We start from the raw sequence: 24518 nt of genomic DNA on the forward strand, positions 1-24518 counted from the left end.
TTGAGAAATAAAGTCTGCAACATAGTGAGTCCAAACCTTAAATCTCTTTGCAACAATGTCAAGGAAATAAAGCTTGGTAAATATAGAGGGAAACCTGCACACACTGTAGCTTTGCAAGACTGACCTGAGGTTGACTGCTGACATAGACATTGCTTTGAAGGAGTGACCTTTGACATGCCCCCTCAAGTTTCAGTATTGCTAACGTACAATAATGAGACATGTAAGCTGATAGCCAATTAGAAATGGTTCTTTTGGACACAGACTGACCTAATGGGTTTAGGTCAAGTGAAACAAAAAACGGGATGGACTTTCTAAGGGGCTTTGTCTGCTCCACACAGAAACTGAGAGACCTTTTTAGATCCAGCTGGTGGAGCAATGGTTCACCAAGATGGGCATAAGAGTGGTGGGGAAATTAATAACTTGTTAAAGTGAAACCATAGAAGGAAACTTTTTATGTGTACACAATTCCACCTTCTCTGGGTAAAATGTAACGAACTCCAGTATATTAGTAAAAAGGGCCTGCAACAAAAACTATTATGAGAAAGATCGCTTTCTGCAAAAGATACAGAACTTCAACTCACAGCAAGAGGGGACATTGCCAGTTTTGGAGCCCCATAATACAATAATAGTATATATTATTTGAAACATAAGATGCACATGAAAGCAAAATGCAAACTGAAAACAAAGCAAAGGAAAAGCAGCTTCAAAGAAGACTTCTGACTGATAAGTGGATCACAAAAAAAGCTGTGAGACTATTGCAAATCCCTGACGTTTTTTCCCCCTTATGGGTCTACTACACTTCTCAGCTGATGGCACTGCATAGAGGAGAGAAGCAAGTGTTCATTAAGCATTCTCTCCAGTGCTAGAGAATACACTAGCCACCATTTTGCCTCTAATTTTAACATATTTCTGTTTGAGGACATGGCCAAGGGATCTGTTACAGATTTCATTAAAGAGGAATTCATCATGTTTTGATTCATAGACCAATTATCAGTGAACAAGTGACTTAAGACCTCAGTATCTGTAAAGGTGCCCAAAGAGGCAGACAAGTCAACAACATTGTCTCAGTCATCAGGAATAGAACATACTTGGCTGAAAAATGTTTCTGGCTTCATGACTGAAAGCACATCTGTGCCAAACAGTCACAGAAATCGGATTCTTCAAGAACGGAACTAGACGCTGAGCTCATGGTACAAATGACTGAATATTAAGGTGTCTGGCATTAGTGTACTCAAAAACCATCCAATGAACTAGGTTAAACTCCTGTCATGTCAGTCTGTGTACAGCAGCCTCAATTCACAAACAGCCTTTAAACATGGGTGCAACTGATAGGTAGTAGGAGATACAACCCTCCCTTAGATGAAGAGGAAGCATAGAAAGTAATACTACAAGTTGGGACGTTGAACCTTCTCACAAGTCTGAAGCAACCAAATCAGTCTCAGATATGGTACCCAGGGCAAGCTGAGGTGCCTTTAAAGCAATCTCTTGTCTTCAGTACCAGCACTGACACAAGAATTTTCAAACAATGTAAGACTTCAAATCTGGAACAATGTCAAAGGAGCTAATTGCTAACAAACAAGTTTCTTAAGGAAAGTTAAAACCTCCTCAGCCTCTTATTCTCATACTTCACTTTGCAATCCTATTGCTGTCCATGAAACATGCCAAAAGTCCAGGCAGGACATTTCCCGAAATCAGCAAGACACTTCTTCAACAACTTAAACTTACGCTAAGTACAGTATTTAAAACAAGACACCATCCAAAGTAAAAATATTGAAACAACATACCCACACCCTATCAGAAAGAAATTAGCACATGATGTTGCAGATATTGGAAAGGAAAGGCAATTTAATAAAATATTAAAATGCCACACAAAATAGAACACTGAGGAAAAAATATTCTATTGATTTCTGCAAAAAAGACTGACAACATTCATTCAATATATCTGTATATAATGTTTCATATACGGATACACCCTAACACCTGTGCCTGGAGGAAAAGCCTTTGCTAAACTGAGGTATGAATTTGCTACCCCATTGCCAGGTGACAGAGTGTAGATCAATACATAACATTTTTTTAAGATTATATGTAATGCTATAGAACATTTACAGATGTGTAAAATGTAGCCACTCTATTGAATAATTGCTATTTAATCAGCAAAATTCCTTCATATTTTTCTAACTACCTATTTATTTAATAGACTAGAAAATCTATGTATTATAATTCATACAGCAAACAGTAAAAGCATAGTCCAGAGGGATTCGTTATTTTATATAACCCTAAAAGTGGCATTTGCAATAGCCTGGATAACAGACCTTTAACTAGAGAGCACATGCAGATCTAGTAAATAAAATAACGTTGAATAAATTATTACTGTGAAATGCCTGATCATTTATTTAAAGCTATAGGTTGTCTAGTCTTACCTAAGGTGAGATGCTTTAAGTAATTTACATTCTTCTTACTGAAAGTTGAGGATGGTACTAGTCACATTCCTCCTTCTTCCTAATGCTATACAGTTAGGCTTCAAAAGAGGCCAAGTAACGGAGTGACTTGACCACCTTGCTCCATTTGGGAAATGAAAAAATTTGCCTTTACTTTAAAAAAAAAAAATGTGTAGCAGGTATAAAATAAAGCTACCATCCTGTATCTGTTAACAATTATTTGCTATCAGTCATAAGGATCCTCTGAAAACTATTTCTGTTGCTTTGAAATACTGTACCACAAATGAACAAGGGATGGGAATAGAGCCCCATTCAATCTCCACGATCATATTAAAGAAGGACCTTACACACACCACAATGACCTCTCAATAGGTCAATCCCACATTTCCCATTTGCAATTCAAACCCAAAGCTGGAGCAGACCAAGGGCAAAATGGGCTCTTGATTATATTTAAGAGGTCATCATTGCTATGCAGAGTTGTAGGAAGCAGACCTCCAGCTCTACTGCATTTTTAAATTCTATCATTGTATAGAATCCGCTCCTATTTGGCAGTGAAAACTGAAAAAGGGATGTTTAGATTTGACTTTTCCTTACCAGTAGCCTGCACGCTTTTCACACTAATACTGGAAAATAATATTTTAAGTTGCAGTAGGCAGTGAAGTCAGATTAAGAATAGTTTTAAATTACTCCAGAAAATGGAAAAGTAACACCCAAGATCAGCACAATTACATATGTATTTAATGAATCCAGAATTTCAGTTACAAAATAACTCTGTCATTAGCAAGCACATGAAAAAGATTAAACTCTCCAGAAATTGGTAAAAGCAAGTGAAAATTGATAAGGGCGCACTAATGGATCTGTCAACAGTTGAGCAGGGCAGACACATTTCCATTAAAAAAAGTATGATGGTTAGTGAAATAGGTTTCACCATTTGTGTCACCTAAAACACACTAACACCTCATTCTAACATTATCTCCTGATGTTGTGCTTGAAAAGAAGAAGGGGTGGGTAAAAGCAAAAAAGATCAGAGTGATTTGAAAAGGAGAGAGGTAGAAATTCTAAGTCTTGAGTATTTACATGAATATTTTATAATGATTCTTTTAAAGTATAAGATTAACAATGCAATCTTATTTGCAGAAATGCTAAATAGTAAGAAAAATGCATTTTTAGTCCAAATGGGATCTAACAGGTTGAATGGAGGAGGGTTGAGTGCGAGTGTTTTGGGGGAAGATTTTGATCCACTCAATTTTAAATGTTGTTTGTGTTTTTAAAAATGAATGAAGGTATCTGGAGTACTAGGGAAGGAGCAAAAATAAAACTAAATAAATGAATGAACAACAGACATCTCATAAATTGGAAAGTGTCTGACCCTTTTGTATATAAATGTCACAGAGCACAATATAATACTAGCAATAAAAAAGGGTATAGTAAAATTCAGTGATTGTACTTAGTGCTGTTTGCTCTACAGATGCATGTGTTGGGGACAGGGGAAACAAATTTCACTAGTTATTAGATTATGTTCAGAAACTAAAATACATGGAGTTAACTATTGCATAGGAAAATGCTGCATGCAGAAAAACTGCCTCCTGTTTTCTATCTGTGATCAAATTATACTATCAGTTACCTGATATGAAGTAACAAGTAAATATGAGGTTATTTTAAATCAACTGAACCAAATCTCCACCAACGTGCCCAACACTGTAGTTAATAGTCTACTGGTCCTTGCATTACACTGGCCTTATTTCATGAGTTTATTACTACTACTTGGTGGTATTATTACCCCTCAGTACTGATAAGTTGAAAAGTTTAGGCAGAGAAGGAACTTTTCCATTAATATTTAAAATAGATATATCCATCTGACACAGCCTTAACACTGATTTGGGTATTCTGAGAAGAACAAATTAAATTACTGAAATATCGATTTTAAAAATCAGCAGTTGTGTAAAATGCAGTAAATCAGAAAAACATTCTGACTGAGACCTTTGCAGTTACTAAATTGGCTACCTTGTATTCCCAATAGACTGTAATGGCTCTGATCTATAGACTAAATAGAATAACTAGAAGAAACCTAAAGGCAGAATCATCGATATAGTATGTATCTATATGACTACCCCAACAGCCTCAAAAGTAGCAATTAATATTGGATACACACTGCTCAGACACAATTTAGCATTCCCTGAATTTTCCTGTTTAAACACAAAAAAGAATGAAATTCAGAGACAATAAAATGTCATCATTATAAGCCCAAAGTGCTGGCAAACTTAAAACTGCAAGAAATTCAGATTTAAAAATTACTTTAACCCTAGTTCTACACCACTGTGCCTAAACTTCACACTGATGACATGTGCTAACCATGTGTCCAATGAGAGACCTTCGGTTATTTCCCCTGAGAAGTTACCAGATGAACATAACGGCAATTTGCCATTTGGAGCAAAGTTCACTGTCATTACTGTAGGCATGATCAGCCATTTTATGCAAAGCCCCCTCCCACAATGTCTTGGCACAACGGGCAGGCGAGGGACCGTCATAAATGGAACACTCAATTTTCTGGCTTTCGTGGGTTTAAGTCAGAGCCTTAATGTATTTGAAGATAGTTTTTTGTCTGTGAATATTTATAACAGTGTGAAAAATCCAGGACAGCTGGTAATGCATTTTGAAGTGTGCTAACAACACTGTATCAAACAGCTTTCTATTGATCACATAATGCTTTTTGTGGCTAAGTATTTCATACATAGCGCTTATACATTTTGAATAAGAACTTCAAGTACCTTTTGCTTCAAGCGGTTTTTCACCTCTTTTATTCCCATTTTTGCATGATCTTTTGCCTGCATGAAAAATTAATTTAAGTTAAAAATCCCTTTCTATTTCCAGCAGCGACTGTGCTCGATTTAAATCCATCAAGTCTCACCTTCTCTGATTATTGAAAATAGGAAGGAAAAATTGGATCATCAAGTTGAAAACATAATGGCTATAAAAACAAATACAAACCTAAGAGGTTAAAAAACCTTTAATGATACTGCAAAGATTTTGTTTTCTCTGTTTTGATGGCAGGGATTTTTGTTCCCCCACTCCCCCAGTTCCTCCTCCATGATTTTTCCTCTCTCTAATTATTTATCTCTGCTGCATGGTGACAATTACTAGTAATAGCACAGCTGTAAGCTTCCTCACTGCAGTGCTCTGAATACCAGTTACATTTTACTAGGGCAGGACCTAAATCTCAGGACCTTTGTCAGGCTGGAGGCAGGCAATAAAGGATAGTTTGAATAGACATCTCACTGCTTTTTGTCATATTTCATAGAATTCAGTATTGAAGAGATCCTGACTTGCTTCCATATATTTTAGCCCTCTGCAGTGAAATTATCAGTTATAAACCATGTTACAATAACAGTTATTAGCTGTTTGTTAACCAAGCACGGAAAGATTTTCATTTAGAAAACAACCCAAGAAGCTTGGCTCAAAATAAGCAGGTATGAAAAATCTCTGGGGAAAAATAATAGACATTTACAAAAACTGGAACAATTGGCCAAATGAGAGGATTCCCTCATTTCCATGTAGCTACTCGCAGAGGCCCAGGGGTAACAATGGATTTCCAACAGTGTAATGATGAGATAGGAGAGGTGTTTAGTACAGGATATAGGGACCGGTCCATGGAAATAGTGCTATTTACTAAATAGGAAAGCAACGTCTGCACTTTGAAGATAAATCACCAGTCAATCTCATTTTCTGTTACAGTGTCATTAGTATACAATGTTTCAAACTGGTATTTCAGTTGAAGAGAAAATATTTTCATAGAAGAATAGAAATTAAAAACATTTCCTGATACATGCTTAATGGCCTAGTCTCTAGCACTTTATGGTTAATATGCATTTATCTTGTTCAAATAATTTTGTTAGTATACAGAGAAAAATTTAATCTATGGATTCATTTAAAACAGCATGATAGTTAGATTCAGTTGTCTGGGTCATAAGACAATACCCAATACTTACAAACTTATAGACAGTCTTCATGGCCGGGTTAGCCTTCGTCTTTACTGTATTTATAATGGCTCCACTTCCTTTCTGTAATTACAGTAACAATGGAATCATTTTAATTGAGACTGTTTAAGCAAATGTCAGCCCAGAGCTATTATTTTAAACAGGAAATAACAGAAAGTATCAATTGTGTTAGATATCAGAGCAATATGCCTAAGTGGTAATTTATTTTTATTTGTGGTTACAGAATTCCACTCTCTCACCAAGGATTAGATACTACTTTTTCCAGGGGAAATCTGATCCATTTAAAATCATGTTTTAGGACAGAAATTTGCAATATAAAGGTTTCAGTTTCTCATAATAAAAATCACTCCCTTTACCATATCCAGGCTTCTTCAGAGGTCCTCTCACTAAACAGTGTCCATAACAATTCTTATCACCCTCAAGGGTATCCTGCACATTGCATTCAAGTCATAAACATGTTTAATACTAAAATACCCTAGCAGCTCAATGGGAAAGACTTGTACCTTCAATGAAAAAACCCTACTCTCTGCAATGCACTTTCCTTTTCACGCCCTTGTTTTCTTTCTTAAAGATTCTGAATATCAAGTATGCTGCCTTTCTTAATATTTAAATACTGGGATAAGGGAAGAATTGAGACAACATGAAATCCAACTACAATTTTAGCATAATTCCAGAAAAGCTGAACTGCATGTAGAGGACACACTAAAAGGCATATAAGGCTGTGATATGTCAGCCAGAATAATCTATTAGGCTAGTTAGTGTTTTGTTTATCTTCTGCACACCATTGACTCTTGCTGCATAGTACGTTATTTGATAAATAAATCTTGTGTGAAGAGCAGATGGGTAAAATCCATGGAATAAAATCCCACATAATTCCATGATCGTTTATCCTAACATAAAATTATTTTTTCAGGAGTATGCCAAATTTTGTTTCAATGTATTGTAATATTTATTATGTTATTACACAGTATTTATCTTACTTTAACAAAAAAAAATTGTAAACTACTGAACATAACACTTGGATTTTATATTCATTGACTCCAATCCTCTCTTCTCCTTTCAATGTTTTGCATCCTACATATATATAAACAAGTATGATAATTTTTAAAGCGTTATTGGTATTTTAAATGTATTTAATGCACAAAGATCAAGATAATTTTCAGCCTAGCTGTTTGTGCATTAGAGAATTATACTCATAATCAGAACTAGAGAAAAATGGGATAATATATTTTAAAAGGTGAGCGCTCCCTAAATAATTAATTATTTTCCAGTCACACACAGCCTTAACTATGGATAATTTTAATGCATCACTTATGGTGGGAGGGACTCTTTAAAGTCAGATCCCAATTATTAATCTAAAATCATCATTTATTATTCACAAAGTGACAAGTTATTTATAAATATTTATATAGTATATTTAATTTATATCAATTAAATAGAGCATTAGTCTAAGCAGACACAGATAAACTCATTTGCAGCCTATATTAGGCTACAAACAAAGAATGCTGTCCCCTATTCAGTACTTCACATTGTTCAGCTCTGTGAACAGCTTTTCACTGTGGCTTAGGTTTCCACAACAATATTAAAAAGAAAGAAAATGAACTATGTTCAGACTAGGCAACAGCATATATCTACATGCCTTTCATACGGCCTCCAAGATGCTAAAATCAGGATTGAAAAATATGAGAAATATAAACTTAGTTTTCCTATTTTTTTTTCTTACTATGTTTTCCCTTTTGTTCTTCACTCTATATTAAGAGCACGTTATCTTTTAGCTAGGTTAGTTTTATCTGGTCTCAACTAAATATTGTGGGATAGAAGCTGATCTTGCTCACGCCAGTGAAGTTTAATAGTGGTGCAATAACTGAATTTTCCAGTAAGAACGACAATGATTAGAATACTGTATTCTTACCCTTACTGTAGAGAGCCACTGGTGGTACAGTCTGTCACTCCCTGGTGATATAAAGAAAAATTCTTTATTGATAAGAAAACGGGATACAAATGAGAAATGCTGGCGTTCAACTGTGCTTAGTGGTAGTAAAGTATAGATAATTTAGAAGAAGATGTTTCCCCTTTTCCCCTTCTGGGAACAGAAAAACCAAAAATTAACAAGGTAGCCAGTGGGAGGAAGAAAGGTGAGTAAGTGGAATTACTATTTTTCCTGGATTTTCTCATATACATTGAGAAAGTTAATGATTTTTTTTTAATGGTCATGAAAAGAAAGAGAAGGTGTCAATGGTTAAATCCGAAGTTTTTAAATTCTGACATGCAAGACCTGTTCTAGTCTTGTGTTAGCCATCTAACCAGACAGTACTGCTCAGAATAAGGCAGGGATTTGTAATGCCAAATAGACAATGAAGGATATATTTATTTATCCAAGTTGGGATTGAGCTCTCCAGAGAAAAAAGGACAGTATCCATCAACACACTTCAACCCATAGAGACTGAAGCTGCTACAATTACTCAGGCGAGTGATTTCTCTGACCTATTAAATCACAAAGTATAAGGTATGAGATACTATCCAAAATCAGTGGAATGAACAGATATTTCTTACCAGCATATTCTCCCATATTTATCTCTTCTTCAAAAACATCACTGAAGCCCTCTCCAGAGTTGAGACGATCAAGGCGTCCATCAATAAACTTTAAAACAGGGGAAGTATAATAAAAATGTGTGAACAGATAGAGCATTCAATTGTATTGCACTTCAAAAGATTATTCTGTACTTTCTCCAGAAGGACAAAGTTCCAAAGTCTTTGTGGGGGGGACAGCCTTTAAATAGGTAGAATGGAGAAAGGAATATCATTTTGCCAACCAGTATGACAATTCTTTATTTCAAAGAGCAGTCAACGATATGGTTTTTGGCCTTCTTGAAATGGCACAGTAATACCCTACTTTATACACTGAAGCTTTCAGATACATCAGCTCAAACTGAAGCCAATGGGAATTTTGCTATGGACGTCAATGGGAGGTGAACACAAATTATAGCTATTAAAACACAGAAATTGTTATAAATTGGGTTTAATCCATGCCAGAAAATAAAAATTAAGTTACTGTTGAAGGAGTGATATATATCTTAATTACTCAATGAAGGAACTAATTTTTCTGAGTACGTGGTGAGTGTAGATCAAAGAACATAGGAATAGTGTTTATAAGAAAAACAGTTCTTTTGTGAAATAAGCTACCACCATGCTGAAGCAATTAAAACAATACCTGCTTAAAGAGCTGGAGCTGAATAGCGTTCTGAAGAAACTGCCTCATGGCAGTAGAACGATGAGACACAAACGTTTCTTCACAAAAAGTGATTGGCTCCTCCTGTAAAGTTCAGAGCATTGGAAACATTGAAAAAGCTTTGCTTGAATAACTGAGTTTGCATTTTATTCTATTTCCCTTCAAAAAAAATTAAAGACAAGTCTGATATGAAGTTGGATAAACTACAGTTCTTCTCTCAGTTCACACATGAGAGCGAGCGAGAAAGGACAGAGCTGCCTTTAATCATATTAGTTAGAGATAATGTACGAAAATTGTGAACAGTCAAGATAAAACCCATTTGCTCTCTGCACATTTTGCTATGATTGACTGGGGGGCTTTCATTCACCCAAAAGGTACCTTCTGATTTAATACCTCAAGAAACTGACAGAGAAAAACTTCTCTAGTTTTGTGTATTCAAATCCTCAAATACCTCAAAACTTGCTTTGAATAGACCCAGAGAGTTAACCTGCACAAACAAGTCTGTAATTTCTGCTTTGTGTTCTCTCCACAGTTCAGAAAGATAAGACTTTCATATCCTGAATTGAATGAAATTTTCCTTTTTCACAGGCTTGTTGGCAAAAGACAGAGATTGTTTTGAAGCTCTACTTTTATCTTATTTTAACGAGTTATGTTAATGCTGAAGTCTGCTGTGCATCTGCCATAAGGGCACAAATCTCCTCCACATTTAAATCTACAAATTCTCAGCATAGCGAGTAAATACATTTATGAAGTTTCAAAAATGGCAGTAACAAAGAATGATAAAATTATGTTGATGTAAAATTAATGCTGAATTCTTTTCATGCTCATATAAAAATATATTCAGGGCTTTTCATCTGGAAAGAGTTTAGAGTCTATACTAGACAGCAGAATGCCTGAAAGACAGAACTCCCCCTTTAAGAGCTCGTTTTGGTTTCAATTCCCCCAAATCCTTCAGTTTAGGAATCTGAACTATTGGTGGCTGTGTTATGTCTCAATCTTAACACAGTAAGCAAAGTAGCAGCCAGTGCAGCATTACTAGAGGAGATGGGAATGAGTTTTTTAAGTGACACTGGACCAAAGTTCTGGATAGATTCATGTCTTAACTTATCTTAGCAGTATAAACTTCAGCTGATTCACTCTCACAGGTAATTAAGGGACCCCAACCACTGCAGTATGTAGAGAGAGAAAGTGTGAACTACAAAGATGTATGTACTCCACACCTTTGCTGTCTCCCAGGCTAGGCTGATGTAACGTACTCCTTAATGGATGGTTTCAGAGTAGCAGCCGTGTTAGTCTGTATCCGCAAAAAGAACAGGAGTACTTGTGGCACCTTAGAGACTAACACATTTATTAGAGCATAAGCTTTAGTGGGTTTCTTTTAAAAAGGCTCTAGAAAGAAATGTAAGTGTTTGCAGAACATGTCTGTATACTTGCTGCTCAGGACAGGAATGGCCTCACCTCCATGGTCTACAGTGGCTGCTCATGTGCAAAAGGCCGCATTTCAAGAGTCTTTGTACGTAGATAATACAGGGCTCTACGTACTTGAGTGATTGACTGTCAGCCTGTGCTCATGCTCAGCAATTAGACCTGGACAGGAAGAGTCTGCTGGTAACAATGTCCCTCTGTAACGATTTCTAATCAATGCTTGAAACAGGACTCATGATTACTGCTAAAATTGGGTAGGTAAAAAGGCCAATGCCATTTCACTGGGAGTATCTAGATTGCTTTGGTCCCTTTGGCGAAAAAGCTCATTGCACCCTTAGGGTACGTCCAGACTACCCACCGAATCAGCGGGTAGTAATCGATCTATCGGGGATCGATATATCGCGTCTCGTCTAGATATATCGATCCCTGAATGCGCTCCCGTCGACTCCACCAGGGCGAGCGGCAGTAGCGGAGTCGACGGGGGAGCTGCGGCCGTCGATCCCGCGCCGTGAGGACCCGAGGTAAGTCAAAATAAGATACGTTAACTTCAGCTATGCTATTCCTGTAGCTGAAGTTGTGTATCTTACATCCACCCCCCCCAGTGTAGACCAGCCCTTAAACATGGTCAAGCCTATGTTTGTTCTCAGAGCTCAGGCACAAGCACTGCAAAGGTGTGTGGGGACTGAAGGGACTGAACAGAACTGGTGGGCGAGTGTCAAAAGGAGAGCTGAGGCGCACAGAAACTTGGGAAGTGGGAAAACCTATTAGTCATATTTGGCAAGGAATTGGTATTTTTGCCCAATATGATGTCCCCTTGTAACAACTTTGCATATAAGTAAAATAGTTACTACCTCACTTTGTAAAGGACAGAGTCACAATGCCACAGATCACTACAACTAGAGACAGATGATCTAGAAAACAGACACTACAAATGCTACACAGCACCAAATGAACTATTCTCTTCTGGACACACGAATGCCACGCCCCCATTATTATTAATGAAGCTATAGGTGTAAGGCTCTATTTATTATTGGGATCAGAGAGTGGGGAGCTACAGTGTCCGTAACAAATGGTGTCACAAGTAGGATTCTAACAGACTCCTTGACCAGTGTAAACAGGGATTTGCCCTGAGAACCCAATTACAAATGCTTGATAAAAGCTCTGGCTCACTATGTTTGTAACTGACATGGCCAGGGCCCCAATGTGAACAGGACATGGAGTTCTCTACAGAGAGTAGCGTGTGCGTCTATACACATTTACTCGGTGATCAGGGAAAACCCTGAAGAAGATTTGGCTTTCATTTAATCCTTCATTTCAAAACATTTGAAAGGAGAACAACCAACTTACTCTTTCATAGCCTATAAAACTTCTGAGGCTCCCACAAAGATCACACAGGATAAGAACTCTTTGCAAGGAGCAAATCACTATCAAATAGAAGTTCATTTTGCTCCATTTTATACAACATTTGGCACTATGACACCACATTTGCAATATGACACAAACTCCACCCCATTCAATTGAAATGATCTCCTATCCCTACACACAAACATGGAAGCAGAGGGAAGCCTGGTATAATGTTAACACACTCTCTTCCCCCAAGTAGTAATGATTTAGTTAGGTGGCCTGGTTGATAGACCTTTTGGCTTCTGTAGAGCCAATTCAGCTCTACTTTTGCTGGACGATAAAAAAAAAAATCCCAACAAACCTACTTTAATCATCCAGGTCAAGACGTGAGTTTTCCGGCTTAGATCCCATTAGTACCAGTTATCCTCCATGACCTGAAGGAGAGTGAAAACTCATACTACTTAACCCCATCCTCAGCTTCATTACAAAAAGAAAAGCTGGATTACAGGACTGTCTTCTTGACAGATGTAGTCAATTGTAAATTATACAGCTAATCAGCTCTGCTGTCACTGACAGGTGACACTGTGCAAAGGGGAAATTCTAGGAGGTGCAGGTGTTTTGTGAAAGTAATGGATTTGCTCAAGCATAAGACCATAATTATAACAACATCAGTTAACAACTCTTTCATCTATTTAACTTGCAGTTTCCAGCAGTAAGAATTTAGGTTTTGATCAATCTAAAATGTAAATGTTTGTTATTCTCTTTTTCCACTTCAAATTCTCTAAAGAGGCCAGGATCTGGCATTGTGGATGCGAGAAATGTGTGCCTATTGTAATCCTGGGGAGGATGAGAGAAATGCGTGCCTATTGTAATACTATCACAAATATGTTTAAAGTTCTGACACAGGGAGAACTTTCTTTTAGCAAAAGAAATTATGCACAAATTCTAAAGAGATTTTGCTTATAACCATATATACAAGGGGGACATTTTCAAAGGTAAAACTGGAAGCTATGTGCCCATCTCTCACTGAATATCAGTGTCCTTTGTGCCATTGGAAATCTCCTCACAGCATAATGAAGATCATTAAGACAGTGTAGCTACCTCATGACCCTTTATAAACTGAAGGATCTAGCGTACTGCTCACTCTGGCCATGCAATTTGTTGTCAGCCTCGTTATTTTTAAATTGGCAAGTCAATTACATTTTAAAATAATGTTTAATTCCTGTTTAAGATAGCCAGCCCTAAATGAAGAGCCCAGCATAGTACAAGTACCACTCCAAAGGGATTCACTTCACACTGTTCTGGAGTGCTGCAAACACTCAATTTCTTCCAAATGCTGCTGTTTATTTTGGAAGCCACAGGGTAAGGCGAAAGAGAAAAGCATGCATTGCCTAGCTATGACACCCGCGTCTTGTAAGGGGATCACTGCTTCGCAAAGAGGAAAATGTTCTGCAAGTGGCTATAGGAGCAGCAGCATTGGGGACCTCTGCCAGCAATACAAGTATTGTATCTGAAATGGTTGACTCAGCAGAGCAGTAGGGAGGCCAGTTGGCTGGTGCTGGCAACAGCTACCACATTCAACACTACAAAAATCATCTAAAAAGAAGGGAGGCAAAGGACTAGGGAGGCTGAAGAGAGGGCAGGATGGTGCAAGGCACAGACAAAGCAACTAAAGAAGGGAGACATGAGGAAACAAGAAAAAAAGAGGACACAAAAAGCCACCTGTGAAGGGCTATGGATACTAAGAAAGAAAGAAAGGAAGGAAGACCTATCCATTTGGTGAAATCACAACAGTGCACAGGTCTAGAAGTCTCTTCTCATGCAGAGAAGAGGTGACACTTAGATGAACGTCAGTGGTGTAGGATAGCATAGCTGTTGCTGTAACTGCTGGAGAAAGCACGTCTCATTAAACTCCAGTTTGAATTATTATTTCAACGCTGAGGGTCTTGCAAGGAGAAATGCAGCCTTACAATCTGGTACCTAGGGTAAAAAATACTGGAGACCTGTTCAGAGAATCCAAAAAGTTATGCCATGGAAAATATTACTAGCATCTCCGGCATTATCATGGACACTATGTGGTGTGTGCTTCTAAATTTCATGCTGGTGTGTATGTGTCTTTAAACAATGTAGCCTCTCTAATAAACACACAAGCCATTAGAGCTGTTCTGTACCATAGTCATTAAATGAAAAAGTGGTGACAGCTTGTAGGCTGTTGGTTAGTCACTGCACAATTTCAATATGTTGTGAATATAACAAAAACCCAAATAGAGCAAGAACAATGAAACTATACTGCACGTGTAAGAGAGTCAGATAGCATTGTTTTATTACCTTGATGTTACATATAACGATGGCCTTTAGAACACTGGCTATGTTGTCAATGACAAAGTGAAGCCTGCAGTGACATTCTGGGAACTATCATCCCAAACTCCAGCCAGAATTAGAATGAAACCAAGACGCGAGTATCATCCTACTAATATGCAACAGCAACCCAAGAAAGGCAACTCCTCTGCAGACCTTACAAGAACTATGAGTGCAATGTCAAGTAAAGATTAGTTTATCATAGCTAGACACAGATGATCTCTCAGTCAGCAGGATTCCATACAGACAATTTTAAGTTGGCTATAGATACATAAAGGGCAAATGGCTTATTTCAGTTTCTCTTTGCAATGACAAATAACCTTGCCATAACCAGTCCATACATTCAGCACAAGAAAGCTCATCTCTATCTGCCTTGGTCGTAATGGAATCAGGAGGGCATGGATCAAATACATCCTAATAAGCAAATGATACCATATTTTATTAGCAATTCAAGATACCGCTCAGGAACAAAGAAATCACTCACTCACATATTTAACCATATTTGTCATAATGAACAATAAATTAAGAACCAATGCTCAAAAGAGCAAGATCAGTGCATGAGGTCCATTAGAATGCCACCAATTGTGACAAATTTGGATTGCTAACAGAAGCTACTTAAATTATTTGAATGCAAAAATACTTCATATTTACCCATTCAGGCTGTACCTTCCCTTGCATTCTTATGTATACACAACCTCTATTACTGGTATCTAAGAACTGGTAAAGGGTTAGGGCACTATTCTTTTTACGAGTTTACAATGTCAAAAAAACATGGACAACTCCCCTAAATACTCACAACTACAGGCTATTGGCAGATTAGATTGTCTCTGCAAGTGACACAAAGTTTGACCAGCTAAAAACATACAAAAATAATATTCCACTTCAGTAATAACCTCACAAAAGGACAGGAATTGTGAGAATAACGATCACAGGACATCAAATCACCAGCCATCACCTTAGTCAATATGCCCCCCTTTGGTAATATGAAATGACTGGGGGGGGTCCAGGGAAGTAGCAAGTTTGTAGCCTCAGTAGAGAAGAGACAGGACCTAGGGATGTTTTGCTGATGTTGCTAGACACAGACAGACCCTATCTGGCTCTATAATGCCAACATGGACTCACACAATGTGTTTCCCCAAGTCCTAACCTGGATTGGACTAAACCGTCACAGAAGTGAATCCTGGCTACCCTACAATGTAGTGGGTTCACCCCACAAAATGAGGGTTTTTTTCATTGAGTGAAGAATGGGGGCGGGGGAGGGAATTGTTGAGTGATTTGTGAGCAAAAATCCTATTTTAAAAAAATGACTGTCAATTAGCACTCTAAGTCTCATTGAAAGCCTTCTCCAAGTGATCTTATGTAGATGTTGGAAATCGATGAGATGTAGGTTCCTAGTGGGACTCATTGGCACTTCCAAAAATGCCAGAGAGAATTCACTTTACAAGCCTTAATTGGAAAGGAGCAGATCTGTCCATTTTGATGCAAGTAAAACTACACCTACAGCAGCAAAACCAGAAAGAAAGAAAAAATCCTAAAAGATTCAAGATTTATCATCTATTCGCAAGAATATGTTCAATATATTCACCTACTACAGCTGTTTGAAGCATTTTTACTACTATAGTCACTAACAGCTTAAGTCAATAAGGGCAAAGCAAAATTAAGGGATTTAAGACTTCATATCAAGTGAAAAAATACATTGATCAGCTATATGATTTGCAAGACAATCTTTTCTATCATGGTTATTAAAATAGTGTTAGCAATTATATTTATTTTACTCCATCAACAATTCAGTGGATTGTGAATTGTGATCAATTCTAAAAATATCCTAAATATCTTAAACTCATACTATTTAGGCATCTTAAAGACACAACGGAACTTTTATTTGTACACGATAGGGTGTCTGCAACACTTAAGGGCACAACAAGGTATAGTAAGAATGGATATTGCTTCTATTTATGTAACTGTATCTAGTTATATCAGATTTGATTATACATTTTGCATATAAAGACTATTACAAGGAAGAAATGACTACACCAGAGATCGGCAACCTTTGGGACGCGGCTCGCCAGGGTAAGCACCCTGGCGGGCCGGGCCTGTTTGTTTACCTGCCACGTCCACAGGTTCAGCTGATCGCGGATCCCACTGGCTGCGGTTCGTCGTCCCAGGCCAATGGGGGCAGCGGGAAGTGGCAGCCAGCACATCCCTCGGCCCATGCCGCTTCCCGCGGCCCCAACTGGCCTGGGATGGCGAACCGCAGCCAGTGGGAGCCGCGATCGGCTAAACCTGCGGATGCGGCAGGTAAACAAACAGGCCTAGCCCACCAGAGTTCTTACGCTGGTGAGCCGTGTGCCAAAGGTTGCCGATCCCTGGACTACACAATAGTTTGTTTTAAAAGACTTCTATTACGCAAAACAGAGAACATTGTGGGATAAAAAGGAACTAAAAAGGCCATCAACATTAACCAGTCCAGATACCTAATTAGACTCAACAGGCAAAATCTCCCCTCTACAGCTACAATATTTTCAAATATGTGAATATTTCATTTGATTTAACAATATTTTTAATTCATTATTGAATTATAAGGTAAATGTGAATGGTTAATTCAGGCTTCCCAAGCTCCCACTACATTTATTTACAAATAATTTTAGGTTCCCATTATCTTTTGCCACAAGGAATAGTCAAAATTTTAAGAGACACACAAAGTTCAAGGAGATGTGCAAATTTTTATGGCAGAGCAACCATACTAACAGAAAATAAATTCCTGCCATAATTAGCTACAAGATGTGTTTATTGTGTTAAACTCACTTACAATTTGCACTTCTTAATCTACCACATGAAATGCACCTGTCCCACAAGTATAAGTGTTCTCCAGTCAAATATCTCAAAGGAACAATATTTTAATAAGCTAGATTGGCCAAATAGTTATTCTCTCCAAAAAGAGTAAGAACACTGATGGGAGAGTGTCCATCTTCTCCAAAAGGCTTCACCTCAAAGACAGATCTTTCTAATCTTCCTCTTCCTTATGCATGAGGGCTCTGATGACCCACAGCTGTATCCTACGACAGCACAGTCCCAAAAACAGCCAATCCCTGCGAGAGATCAGGACTTGGGTGAAGATCACCTCGATCCAAGTGAACCCAGGTGAGTGATGCTGGTTGGGAGAGTGAGCATTTACAAGAACTTGCCAGGACAATGACTTCCCCTTCCACTGCAGCTATCTATTAAACCGTCTATCTGTTAAACTGGCATGTTGCCATGGAGTCCTACTGAACTTGTCACGCACCCTGCAACACCAGGTAGAAAGTGTTGAGAAATGTCTTCTTCTACCATAAGTTTGTTGAGAGACTTACCTCTTCTTCTTGGACTTATGCCTGGCTACGGTGATCCACGTAGCCACCTGCATGAGGCTGGATTACTAGCACAGCAGTCCATTTCCCAAACTGCTTCATGGCTGATTCAAGGCCCTGGGCCTGATACTCAAACACTCAATCATTCAGGCCCCAGCTATACTGGCAACCACTCCTTCATTCATGATCCAACAAGACAGCAGCACTACTTTGGAAGAATGTAGCTAACAAAACCCAGAACAAAGTGCAGGGAAGCCAGAGATAAAGCATTCCGTCTGTGGAAAGTATCATTCCCACTTTACAGATTAAGAACAAAGGGACCAAGATAACAAGTAACTTGCACAAAGTCACAGAAATCTCTGGCAGAGTCAGGAATAGAGCCCCAATTCCTGGAGTCCTTGTACAGTGCCTTAACAACAAGACTATTTCTTCCTCTTCCTACTTAGAGGTATGTCAATGCATTAGTGTGTTTAAAGACTCATAAAAGATGTAATAATATGGAGTTATGAGCAGAGAGTCTTTAGTGTGATCAGAAAGCAAACCTCAATTTCACTACCTGTGCCCAGCATATACGTTACTGCTACACTGTCTACTTTACTGGTCTGCGTTGATTCGTATTATTATACAAAATCCCTGTGGCCTGCATGCAATTTCATCATTAGAAATTTCAGCTGGCAAGGTAATTTTGGGCCCGATTCTGTAATCACTCCATATGCAATACTCCTATTGAAGTCAATGAGTGCTGCATGCAAAGCAGCTACAGAGTCAAAGCCTCTATAATGAAAAAGTCCTTTTCTATTATAGCTATTGTGGGAGTACTAGTGACACTACAATGAAGGAGAAAAAATAGTGTTGTTACTCATGTGAGCTATTATCTACCAGGACAAAATATTACGAAGAGCGTGGGCTTGAAAATACAGATAAGCCACACATTTAAAAAAAAAGGTTGACATTTGAACAAAGAAAATTTCAATATATTAAACAATGTTTTTGCTAATAGAATATATAAGGTGATCCACTTCACAAGTGAAAAGTAGGTGGACAGGATTTAGAGACAGCCTATGTTCCCAGAGATCAAGACTGGAGATATTTTGCTTTCCTTTAATTTCTTAGATGACTATATCAAGCCTAAACTCAGTCAGATTATACTCTGTATAATCACTGAGGAAGAACTGCACAGAAGAAAGTAAAACTCCTTCCCATCCCATGGAGTGACTCAAGAAAGGACTCAGATGTTACCTACTGATAGAAAAAAAATCTACAAAAAAAACATAAAAAGTTCAGAATCATCCTCATATCTTACTCAATGTGAGAACAAGAGAAACAAAAGGGGGGGGGGGAGTATTTACAACCTTTCATCCTGTTAATTCAACCCAGAACCCAACATCAGACATTATGTCCTGCTGGGGACCTCAGAACAATATTGACAGTGTCACCCTCCAACATCAAAATGCCTGAGGGTTCAGAAATAAGTAGTGAATTGATACACATGAAAAAGCAGAGGAGAAAAAAAATGCACGTGTTGTGGGGGTGAGAGGGAGGACAGTCAGAGATGTAAAAGTACTTGAGTTTTGGAGATAAAATATCCAAAAGAAATAAGGCATCAAGAAAAATTCCCGATGTGGACATTTCTAATTGCACGAATAAACTGCTCTTCAACATAGTGTATGTATTTGAATCAGAATAAGTTCCTCAATTAAGTATGTAACTTCTATGTATGATGATCCCAACACAAGAATCACACCTAGTTTTGTGCTGGAGTACAATGGCTGTTTTGAAGGTTAGAAGCATCATAACATCCCGCCAGTGGAAGGTGGGGTGGGGGGGAGGAAGACAAAAACTATGGCTAACTTGAAGCAGAACTTGGGAAGAGAGGAGAGAAACTTCAGCTGTAAAAGTAGCACATAACAATCCTCTTCTGTCCTAACCCAATAATATAATCCTCCCCACAAATAACAGAAATCTAATGGAATGAAGAACATATTTTAATTTTCACTAGCTAGGGACACCTAGTCACTCATGGGTTTAATAATATGTGAAAATAAAAGGATGTAATAGCAATGAACCCTCTCACTATATCCATGGTAATAAAAATGTCTATTATAAAGCCTGTAGTGCAGCCTGATTTGTCCTCATGTTACTTGTCCCGTTAATTGGGTGGGGAACCCTCAGCAGGACACACAAAGAAGGAATTTGAAAATTCTAAAGGCTAATTGACAATGCAGCAGGACTGTTATTCCCAGGAAAAAAGGATGGTTTAGAGGAGAAGCCTGTTTAGAGGCTGAATGTATTAGATCCTCTGGGAGGGTTAATCACATTTCTTCTGTTCTAGTTATGTAATGATCTCTGGGGAAATCCAATCAGTCAATGAAATAAAATATATTTACTATAGGTATTTATAAATGTGGGATTCTGTGACCCAACAGCTTGGGTCACTGGGCTGTTAATAGTTACGTGACAGCATTCCTTCATGGGGATGTGTAGAGCTGCTCAATCATTTCACCTATGTTGGATCCAAGGCAACTGCCCATTTATTATCCTTATCAGAATAGAAGAAATGTATAATACATATCTCTGGTTAATACACAGGAGAATTATGAGATCAAGTCCAGAATGACCCTAGACACTTTTCCTTAGAAGTGGAAAAGGGATACCAAATAGCATTCATTACATTAAAAAGTAAGGAGAAATGTCTTATTCCCTTTCTAATGTTCGTACACTCATTATTTCCCTACAGAGAGTCAGATTCTGTACCTGAAGCAAGAACGTAAGTGTCACTCCTAGTCAGAACGGAATTCATTGGCAGAATGGCAAGAGCATGTAGCTATAAACTACAGGGAACCTATTCCCATAGCCAAAAAAAAAAAAGGAGCTCATCCTGACATCTCTACTTTCCATTCACTTTTGACAGAGCTCCTGCTTTATTTGAACCAAGTAGAAGCTCTCGGTCTTGCCTTACAAATAGGCTTCATTTGCTTTTGTCATATCCAAAAGCTATAGACCTTTTATATCCGGCCTGCTTTTCTTCTTTTTCTCAGGCTTCCCTGTAAAGTGACTCCTCCTCCTCAGCAGAGTATCTCACCTCCTACAATCTCTCAACTACTTCCTATCTCCAGCCTCCCGAGAGATTGAGAGGCTTCAAAACTCCATGCTAACAGTATTAACATTCACTGAAAAAGAAGATGCCTCTTACTGTCACTAAATTCTTTCCTGAAATGGTCCTATACAGAGAAAACTATAGTCAGTATGAAGGCAAAAGTATATTTCCCTTTCCCCACTTCACTCCTAGGATGTCCCTTCGTGCTTAACCCATGATGAAGTATTGAAGGGAATTTGTTCTGCATTATTGCAGAGCTCACTGTAACACTGAAGTGGAGCTTTGCAGAAGTGTAATTATTTAAAATCTGGCCATGTGACTCCTCCCCACTCCCATTATTCCATCCTCACACATTTCCAACATGAAAACTGTGCAACATTTCTGCGCTTTTTTGCAAGAGGAAAAATGCCGTCTAATTAGACCACATGTGCAGAGAAGCATCTGGCTCAGAACGCAGCAGTTTACACAGCTCCTTGAGTTGTCGTGGAGACAACCACATGACCAGCTTAGAGCTGAAACTCTGGGGCATGAATCCAGATGCACTCCTAACATATTCTGACAGAGAGCAGATGGGCAGCTATTTGCAGGGCCAAAAAATGCCAACTCTGCTCCCCTCCAGACCTGCACGCCCTCAATGATAATTTTCATCTCGTAAAGTTCTTATCTGCCCTGGAACCACAAGTTTTTTTCATGTATGAATCAGGGCTATAGCTGCCATGACTGCAATCAGAAAACTGCCTAAACTTAAACTCTTCCACATACATCAGTAAAAGCACTAACAATTCATGAATATGTCTCAGATACCTGCTACTTCGCTCATTTTGATGCTTTATTCTTGTACTCAATTCAAAGTACATTCGTGAACAAATGCCTGCGAATTTCTGTGACTCACATACAGTGAAGGATTATGTACAGTTGGTGAGACCTGATGCCAGTTCAATTATCACTAACATATCAAAACTAAATCCTCTCTGCACTAGGGCAAGATTTCTTTAAATACACACGTTTTTAAAGAGTAGAGAGACCTTGTTAAAATGAGTTGGACATCTGTCACCATATTCTCAGCAAGGCCATGTGCAAAAGTACATTTTGTATATTACACTGGTTACAAATACTAATAGTTAATAGCTAAAAATGCAACAAATAACTTGTATTTTGCATTTTTAATTTAAGATTTTTTCAAATCTAATTCTCTTGAGGTTTTCATCCCATTTCTTATTCTAGTCTGCTTTACACAGGAGATCTTTGCAACACATGATAGAGTATTTCCTCCTGCAATATCCTCAACTATAGGAAAAGAAGAGTGTTAACAGATGGGATATATCCAGCAACAGATAATGTAAGTGATGATTGTACATGGTTAAGTGAACTCAGAGTCTCTAAAAAAGCTAACAGATGACAAAACTTATTTTGCCTTACCAGCTTCATACTGTGTTATGTGAAGAAATACCCACTCCTATCCAAACACAAACACAGAGCCAATGAAGGAAGTAGCAGATATGACAAACCATGTACTATAGGTGTTATAAACAGACAGTTATTTTGAATCATATGAGAAATTATATATATATAATTATAGGTGAAACTGTTAACATCTGTAGCCATTCTAAGACCCCATTTTCAGTTGCTTATAACTTTGCCGAACTGTTTGAGCTGAAATTTTCCATGCTCAATATCTGCATCAGACTGATTAAAAAAAAAAAAAAATAGTTCAGCTCAATTGGTTCAGCCTTTCCTAAGAACAAGATTAGAGAAAAATAAGTTTTGCTCATATTAAAAAAGATATTACAACCATTTCACTGAGCAGCTCAAAGCAGGCTTGATATTTGACAGGGGATCGCCCGGATGTCAGGGATGGAGCCTTTTGCCACAAAAATGTGCTCAAGTTTGTCTGAACGATAATACTTCAACTAAAAATAAAAGTGTTTCAGTTTGCACATGTTCAGTAGACGCTTGCTGGGAGTTCAACAGGTCAAGTCTCTGAAGGTTTTTTTCTGTACTGAGAGAGGTCTAATCCAGGGCTGCCAGGGTTAAGCAGGACTTGTTTTGCAATGGCTTCTCCTGGCTGCCTGGCCCGGGAGGTGAGAGAACTGAGAACTGAGGCAGGGAATTGCAGGAAAAGACAGGACAGTCTCATAATTAAGGACACTTGGCAGCAGTGCATTCAATACCTGCCTCTGCCACAGAGTTCCTATGTGATGCCTGGCAAGTCTCTTAACGTGAAATTTTCACAACTGGTCACTATTTCTGTGTTCTTCGTTTTCTGGTGCCCAACACGAGACCCCAGGGGCCAGATCTGCAGAAGAGCTGGATGGTCACAGCTGCAACTGAAGTTGACTGGAGCTGTGCTTTGGACATGTAAAGTGCTATAAAACGCTAAGAAAATCAGTCCCAAGGCATCTCAAATTGGACACCCAAAATTAGTGGACACTTTTTAATTTAATCTCTCTGTGTCTGCCTCAGTCCCATATCTATAAAATGAAGATTATAAATACCGCCTAATCTCACAGGTGTGGTAAGAAGATGAAGTCATTAATGTTTATGAAGCATGTAGATGTTATGGTGAGAGCACTACAGAAACACCCATGAAAAAATTAGTATTTCTATATTCAGTGCAGGGTTTGGATGGTGTGCATTAAATAAGGCCTGGGGTCACACACTAAATGAGGATAAAAAGAAATATTAAAGAACTAGCCATTCACTGAATGAAGCAGGCATCCTGTGGAAGCAGACTTATGTGGTCATGTAATTAAAGACTGTCTAATGTATACACACAAGGGGGCTGAATTAAGGTTGCATATGAAACACTTACCATAATTCTTGCATTTCCTAACTTCTGAGTGCTCTGCACACTTAACAGACTTTTAGTTTAGCTTTTTTGGATGTTATCTTCTCTTTAGATTGCAGTCCTGATAGCAGGGACTGTGGTTTTTCCCAATGTTTTGTGAAGTACTAAACTTACTCTCAGAGCTGGAACAATAAATTGCACACCGAATAAACTCAGGTGAAATAATGCACAAGCAGTTACACAGAGGTTGGAGGACCCACAGATGAACTGTGTCAGAGCTGGGAACAAAGCCCAGGTTTCCGATCTCCCAGTCCACTGGACCAAATTGTCTCACATAAGATCATGCAGGTGCTTTCCTACACAGCTGGTGTCACAACAGTTGCTTTCCAGCAAGATGGACACTTCAAGCAGAAGACTCAGGAGAGCTGGGTACCATGAGGAATGGTTAATAATGGACAAAGCATGAATGTTGAGAAGTGTTTTGAACGATTCGACTG

At 38.3% G+C, this 24518-nt stretch overlaps 1 protein-coding gene across 19 annotated transcripts in view; it reads right to left on the bottom strand.

Moving 5' to 3' along the window:
• The window catches only part of DENND1A (DENN domain containing 1A), a 357159-nt gene that overhangs the window by 52157 nt on the left and 280484 nt on the right, over window positions 1-24518 (bottom strand). For all 19 annotated transcript variants that reach the window (XM_008169422.4, XM_042854420.2, XM_065571994.1 and 16 more), the window contains 5 exons: window positions 9645-9746; window positions 8987-9074; window positions 8346-8386; window positions 6425-6496; window positions 5207-5263 (listed from right to left, as the gene is read on the bottom strand). In XM_008169422.4, the coding sequence (XP_008167644.1) occupies window positions 5207-5263; window positions 6425-6496; window positions 8346-8386; window positions 8987-9074; window positions 9645-9746 (360 nt within the window). The remainder of the gene's footprint in view (window positions 1-5206; window positions 5264-6424; window positions 6497-8345; window positions 8387-8986; window positions 9075-9644; window positions 9747-24518) is intronic.

The sequence above is a fragment of the Chrysemys picta genome, chromosome 18 (assembly GCF_011386835.1).
Source record: "Chrysemys picta bellii isolate R12L10 chromosome 18, ASM1138683v2, whole genome shotgun sequence".
Lineage (NCBI taxonomy): Eukaryota > Metazoa > Chordata > Testudines > Emydidae > Chrysemys > Chrysemys picta.